A 7,807-nucleotide genomic window follows, 5' to 3' on the forward strand; every position below is an offset into this window, starting at 1 on the left:
CAAAACTAAGACAAATAATGACAAATTTGAGCATATTTGCTTCATTTGATAATCATAATTGAACTTGAAAAATTACAACAAACTTTTTTCGAATTTAACTACCGTCCGAATTATAAAGTAGCCCAATCTTAAAAGACCCGAATCAGCGAGAGTCTACTGTACCTCCAAAATATATCCGAAAATAAAAGAAATCGCTGGAATGGTTTTCGAGAATGACCCTAAAACGTGATTTTGTTGGGGTTGGAGTAGAGTTAGGGGGAAAACGAGGAAAAATGTCTCCAAATAAATTTTTTGTGGGGGGTCACCGAAAACCGGAAGTCGATATCTTTTACCGTTTAAACTCCAGAACGGTAACAGTTGAAAGAAACTAATTATTTATATTGCTCTCTCTTTGAGTTCCAGCAGTAAAAAGGAATAACAAAACGTCCTGTGCTTTACGAAATATTCGAACTCATGATTTAGATCACTTTTAGATGCTGTATCTCAAAAATACTTGCGAATCATTCGCGGTTTACCGGTTCACAACCGATTTAAACAGATTAAATAGCTTATGAGGAATGGAATTGATTTTAGGGAAAAAATTACTTACCGATCTAAAACCGTTTAATTACCGATTCATAACCGATTGGACATGGTTTACATTTGTCAGAAATTCCAAGACCTTTCCAACGAGCCCAAATATGATACTATTTGGTTGAAAATACGCTCTCTAGAGCCCTTTCAATCTTGAATCTTGAAAAACCGTTGTTAAGGATGATTTAACGGTATTTTCGTATATGGACGAAATATCTGCCTACACAACCTATAAAACTTATTTAAAAGGGGTGTCAAAGAGTCCCAGGCTTTGCAAAATACTCGAACACGTGACTTAGATGCTATACCTCAAAAGAACTTTCGCATCATTTACCGTTTACAAGTACTCAACCGATTTGAACCGATTCATAAATCACTCAATAGATTCCACAAAATAGTTTAAAGAGTAATAAAAATTATATTCGAACAAAAATTACTTATCGGTAAATAACCGGTTCATTACCGGTTCACAACCGATTTGAACCGACTTATAAATATCTGCCTACACAACCTATAAAACTTATTTAAAAGGGGTGTCAAAGAGTCCCAGGCTTTGCGAAATACTCGAACACGTGACTTAGATGCTATACCTCAAAAGAACTTTCGCATCATTTACCGTTTACAAGTACTCAACCGATTTGAACCGATTCATAAATCACTCAATAGATTCCACAAAATAGTTTAAAGAGTAATAAAAATTATATTCGAACAAAAATTACTTATCGGTAAATAACCGGTTCATTACCGGTTCACAACCGATTTGAACCGACTTATAAATCACTCAAAATATTTCCCAAAATACACCACAGAAGTAATTTAATTGAATTTCGTATAAAAACTATTTATCGGTTATGAACCGATTCATTACCGATTCCAAACCTTTTTAACACTTCGTAGAACCCTAACTAAGAGTGTCACGGAAGGACCAAATGGCAGCTGCTGGCATTTATCGGATTTTTACAAAATATTTTGATATTTTTACTTATATTTTAAAATTCGGAGCTTTAAGTCAATTCTTTTCTGGTGTCTGAATCTGAAATTTCATCTCCTTGGGTACTGTATCTAAAGATTTTTATCCATTCGATGTTTTCATCTTTATCAGAATCATGGAGTAAGAGAAACGGGTCTGCCTTTGAATGCGGCAGCCTTTGAATGTTTAAATTTTTCTCTTATTTTTCAAAGCAAAAATTCTACTTTAAGAACAATAGTTAATACTATTAACTATTTTCTATTAACTTCTTTTAACAAAATGGATTTTGAGCTTTGGTAAATAAGAGAAAAATTGAATAATTCCCATAATTATTCATATTTCCCAATTCAATATTTCCCATAATTCTTCTCAATAATTTGAAAAAATACTTTCAATTTGTTCTTTTAAGGCTTTTATACACTAACAGTCAAGAAAATTACGTCTGCAGAACGTCAAACTCCCATATAAAATGCATATGGCAGCAACTGCCACTTGGTCCTTCCGAGTGCAGTTTTTTGTTTTTGCAATATATTTACATTAATATTTAATTTTTATTAAAAATTTTATAACGAAAAAATAGAAAGATAAATTCTGCACGCATTCAATCGAGCTTCCAGGCGAAATGATATTTTCTTCAATATAAAAAAAAAAAATAAAATTAAAAACTAAATTGGCAGCGGCTGCCACTAGGGTCCTTCCAAGTGTTAATCTTTGACCTTGAAACCCGTTATTCGGAATGAGTCAACGCTATTTTCGTCTAAGGACGAAATGTCCGCCTGGGTAATCTCTAAAACATATCCAAAAATGAAAAAAAAATCGTACGACGTGTTGTCGAACAATCCCAAAAAACATAGTTTTGGAGGGGAAGGGAAGGGGTGGGGGGAAATGAGGAGCATGTTAACGATCCTTAAGTCGACTTATGGGGGGGTCCCCCTTAGGTCCCAAGTCGCTATCTGTAACCGTTTGGCCTCTAGAGCTGACGACAGCCGGACGGACAGACGGACAATCAGCGTGACGCCAAAAAACTCGAAACCAGATTTCCAAAATTTTACCTAAATAACGACTCCTTGGGGGGTAAGGAGTCGAAATATATATAACTCAAAATCGAAGGATTATAATACTGCTCTCTCCGTGGAGTTCGAGCAGTAAAATGAAAAAATCACGACGCGTTATAGAGCATTTTTTGGAGAGAAAGCGAGGAATGGGGAAAAATCAGGGGCATGTTTATGGTTCGTCTTGAGTCGTATTTTGGTGGAAGGTACCCCCGAAAATTAGTAATGGATAAAATTTTAATAATAACGTCAATCGGTGCAAGTTTCAAAACTGTTTGCTGCACTGTCTTTCAGACTTCGGGATGAACTGTATGTGCAATTGTGTCGTCAAACAACAGAGAATCCTTCCAGAGAATCTCTAATAAGAGGGTGGGAATTGATGGCAATTTGTCTATCATTTCTTCCGCCTTCACCCACTTTTCAACCAGCTCTACTTAAGTAAGTCCAAACGAGATCTTTCCCAATATCTTCTGTACTTAATGTTTTGATATTATCAGTTACATGAATCGACATCGAGATCCTACTTTTGCTACGAGCTTCCCAGAGGTTGGAAAGTGGCCGATTCATGTGCAAATATCACACTATGCCACAATTGCGTGCCGAAGATTAGATAGAATTGGGAGTTCGGGGAAGAAACAGGCCAAAAAACCATCTGAAGATGAAGTTAATCAAGCGAGAGTGAGTTTTTTTCTTTTTTATCTACTTTTTGAATGTTCAGGAAATTTCCTGAATCTACTGTAAAATGTCTTCCCCAAAGGATCAAATCTTCAGAGATAGTATGTTTGGCAATACGCTGCAAGAAGTGATGGAGTTGCAGAAGGAGAGATTCCCGGATCGGCAATTGCCATGGGTCCAGGTGACACTCTCTGAGCAGGTGCTCTTAATGGGTGGAAAGCAAACTGAGGGAATCTTTCGTGTTCCTGCTGATGTTGATGAGGTGATGTACTTAAAAAATCGCCTGGATCGATGGGAGATACCTGAGTACAAACCATCTATGGATGCACATTCACCTGCCAGTCTTCTAAAGCTCTGGTATCGTGAACTCTATGATCCTCTAATCCCAGACGAATTGTACGAGAAGTGTGTTCAGACAGAGGATCCCGAGGAAGCAGCCACTATTGTCAACAAATTACCACGAATCAACAGAATGGTAAGTTTATTTAAAGGGACAGATAATCCTAACCGTTTTATGTAGGTGAGATTCTTAACGTGAGCTAACTCGGAATACATGCAAATTCGATTTAGAGCTGAAGTTGGGGGACACCATTCAGTTATATTGAATCAAATTCGTGAAATTATACAAATTTTGTATTAAAACCAAAATATCAAGGATTTGGATGGACTGGCAGAAAAGTGATATATGGGTGAAATGTAGACCAGAATGTTCTTTATAATTTTGCAGAAGAACTTGATATTATTGGTTGCTCAGGATCCGAGATAAATAAGGTTATTTGTTTCTGAACTCGTTTTTTTCGCGTAGAGCGCCTCAAGTGTTCATTCGATGAACTTCAACTATATCAAAGAATTGTTGTATTTTGTGAGACTTTCCATTTAAAACCCTATTTTAAGGGTCTTGGTCGAGTGGAAGCAGTCAAATTGGCACTGAGTGGTTTCAAAGCATTATTATGGGAAAAGTCAATTTTTTCACACTTAAACGGCAAAATCGCAGAGATAGCGTAGTCTGAGCGGAAAGTGATGTATGGATAAAATGTAGACACAAATGTCCTCTACAATAAATTATGTCGAAAGAAGGATTCGAGCAGAAATAATTGAAACAATAGGGGAAAGTGGTGTGTTTGAATGCGGCAACCTTTGAATATTTCAATAATTTCAATTTTTCTCTTATTTTCCAAAGCAAAAACCCTGTACTCTAAACTATAATCAATAAAACTAACTATTTTCTATTAACTTCGATTAATAAAATAGAATTTTTGGTTTGGGAAATAAGGGAGAAAAATAAATGTCCAAAGGCTGCCGCATTCAAAGTCAGACCATTTTCCCATATTGTTTCAATTATTTCTGCTCGAACCCCACAGAGAGAACAGTACCATTTACCTCTTCAATGATTTAAAAAGCTGCCAAAGGAGTTAGAAAAACGTACTAGTGTTGCTTAATATTATATTTAATCTTACTAGATAGAACTCTTTGCTAATTTTACTAAAGATTTTTGAATTTCCATTTTTTTTTAAATATAATATCTGTAAAATAATTTGAGATGTTTTTCTTTAACATATGACGTTGAAAAAATTGATAGAATGAATGAATTGAAGTTTCTGTATATCATATTCTAAAAGAACAAGAAATCCTTAGATCGGTTTTTCGGAAAGTGCTTAAAACACGCACAGGTCAATCATAAAACGGTTCAGATTGAGCTTGAAAATACGCACAGCTCAATCATAAAACGGTTAAGAATGTGCTTAAAAACACGCACAGCACACACGTAAAATAGTTAAGATTGCGCTTAAAAACATTGCACAGTCTAAACATAAAACGCTCAAAAATACGCTTAAAAACACGTACAGCACATACGTTAAACGGTTCAGATTGTGCTTAAAGACACGCACAGCACACACGTAAAACGGTTCAGGTTAATACGCTTAAAATCACGCACAGCTCAATCATAAAACGATCAATGCGCTTAAAATCACGCTTGCACTTTTTTAAGCGCAATTGTAACCGTTGTATCATTGAGCTGTGCGTGATTTTAAGCTTATTATCCGTTTAATGATTAAACTGTGCGTAGTATTTAGCGCATTAACCGTTTTATCATTGAACTGTACGTGACTTAAGCGTATTAACCATTTTATGATTTTAAGCGTGATTTTAAGCGCTTAAAATTTAAGCGCGATTTTAAGCGCTTTGCGTGATTTTAAGCGCAATCTCAACCGTTTTCTGTTTAGGCTGTTCGTGTTTTTAAGCGCAATCTAAACCGTTTTGTGATTGGTCTGTGCGTGTTATTTTACACACAACTTAGGTCGTTCATGCTGAGGCAGTTGGGATTTGATGTATAATTTTTTTTATGGTTAAGGTGCGCGTTTTCCAAAATCGATCTGTGAAAATATAAGCTTAAGGGTTCTGGGTCTAAACCTAACCGGAAAAGTTTATATAATTAATCCTGCAAAGCTTCTAAAATTAAGTCTAAAGTTTCTAAAATCAATTCAGAAAGTTTCTTGATTTGATTCTGTAAATTTTTTTAAAATTTTTTTATTTCTAAAATCAATCCCAAATATACTGGAACACAGGCAACACTTATAGATAGCTTTAAGTATCATTTTCTTATACCAGGGAAAGATTTGGATCATAAAAATATCATAAAATGTAAAATATAATTTGTCACATTTTACAAAGGAAGTGAAAAATTAAAAAAAAGCATATTTTTAAATTTAAAATACTGAAATAAGATTGGTTGTTTTTAATTGTTGTATTCAACTACTTCAAAATTAACAGATATTGTTTAATTTCTTTTTAAATCGTATTCAATCCGTCGACTGGTTTTATATTTATCTATTATTGGCTTAAAATAAAAACGTACTAAATTTATTTTAAGTAAAACCAAAATCTTAATCTAGAAAGCAAGTTGTAAGATAAACGCGTTTGAAGTTTCCTTGAAGCTATATTGCCATACTGCGAGTTCGGTTTATTCCAGCTCTGTCATTTTGTATATTTTTCAAAAATATTGCTTTGAAGCAATAAAATAGTGCATTTTTAAAGGGTACTAGGGGAAGGTTTTGCACCTTCGTTATGTTGCAGCTTCGTAAAAGTTGATTTTCTTCTAAGTTACTAAATGAATTTCATCCATGGACATATACATCTCACATTTCCTGACAAACTTGGAAGCCTAGGCCTTTTTTCCTGGGTCCAAAAGGCAAAAATAAAAAATGGGCCTAAAATCGTAATTCTGATGTGAAATATTTTATGCATTTTTGCACACTGCAAGTGTCTTTTCGAAAAAACAACTATTTCAAGTTATAGAGGGTTTATTAGGGTTATTTACCGTGAAAATCTTTTGCTTGAAGGCGGTCGTTTTTGTGGGTGGAGAAAAATTCATAAAAATTATCACCCTTGCAGCTCAGGAAAATTGAATTTTGCAGCTTCGTAAAAACATCTGTCAAAATTACTGACCACCGAAGTTGAGAATTCCTCACTGTTTTGGGTCACACTGTGCATGCCGCTGTGCATTCCACTGAATAAATTTACAAGAAAATTGGGATATTAAACAATTTTCGCTAAAATCTCGAAGGAAAACACGCACTTCCCCATCAAAATGAGACTTCATCAGATGTTTTTATTTCACTTCTGTCAAATTAAACATTAAGCCTGAATCTGCTTATGGTAGGTGTGATACTTTCATTGCCCATTCGGTGCGTTTTGAGAATTTTTCAGCCAATTTGCTTTGTTTTCAAGCGAAATTTTTAACATTTTACTTTAAATTAATCACTGGTAATTCTAAGAATCGCTGATGTTCAAAAAATGTTCTGTAAGACAGATTCGGACGTTAGAGAAAAAACAAGGATTACAATAGGTGTGATTACTACTTTCTGATTTGTGCAGTGATGAAACTAGACTGCTTATGGTAGATGTGATTCTTTAATTGCCACTTCGATGTATTTTGAGTGTTTCTCATTCAATTTTTCTTGTTTTAAAGTGGAACTTCCCACATTTCACTTTAAAGTAGTGGCTGGTCATTTTTGAAATCAGTTATGTCCGAAATGGGTCCCGGTCAAAATCCCGAAAGCCAAAATCCCGAACGCCAAAATCCCGAAAGCCAAAATCCCGAAAGGGCTAAAATCCCGAAAGCCAAAATCCCGAATTTTTAAAAGTGTTATAGCTACTCCCACGATTGTACCCGCGCTTGCTGGAGGCAAAGGGAAATCTTCTGTGTCTTGGGAAATTATTCTAAACATTTTCCTCCATATAATTTCATTCCTATCAGGATTTTGAACATTCGGGATTTTGGCTTTCGGGATTTTGGCTTTCGAGATTTTGGCTGCCACCGGTCCGAAATATGTTCTGTAAGACCACTTGGAGGTGTTAAAGAAAATCTGAGGGTTACATTAGGTGTGATTATGAGGGAATCATATCTAACCAAGCTCTTAACTGACTGTCAGAATGCAGGGAAAAAATGGTTTTGCGAGTGTCAAAAAGCATGTGTTAGAAAAATAGCTTAAAATTGATTTTTAATGCGTGATACCTCCTACAAATAGTGAAAACA

General features: G+C 35.0%; 1 protein-coding gene across 4 annotated transcripts in view; it reads left to right on the forward strand.

Annotated features, from left to right (window-relative positions):
- Positions 1-7,807, forward strand: part of LOC129803206 (rho GTPase-activating protein 39) — a 39,857-nt gene that overhangs the window by 29,745 nt on the left and 2,305 nt on the right. For all 4 annotated transcript variants that reach the window (XM_055849630.1, XM_055849647.1, XM_055849638.1 and 1 more), the window contains 3 exons: positions 2,890-3,033; positions 3,093-3,273; positions 3,353-3,745. In XM_055849630.1, the coding sequence (XP_055705605.1) occupies positions 2,890-3,033; positions 3,093-3,273; positions 3,353-3,745 (718 nt within the window). The remainder of the gene's footprint in view (positions 1-2,889; positions 3,034-3,092; positions 3,274-3,352; positions 3,746-7,807) is intronic.

This window comes from Phlebotomus papatasi, chromosome 1 (assembly GCF_024763615.1).
Source record: "Phlebotomus papatasi isolate M1 chromosome 1, Ppap_2.1, whole genome shotgun sequence".
Taxonomy (NCBI): Eukaryota; Metazoa; Arthropoda; class Insecta; order Diptera; family Psychodidae; genus Phlebotomus; species Phlebotomus papatasi.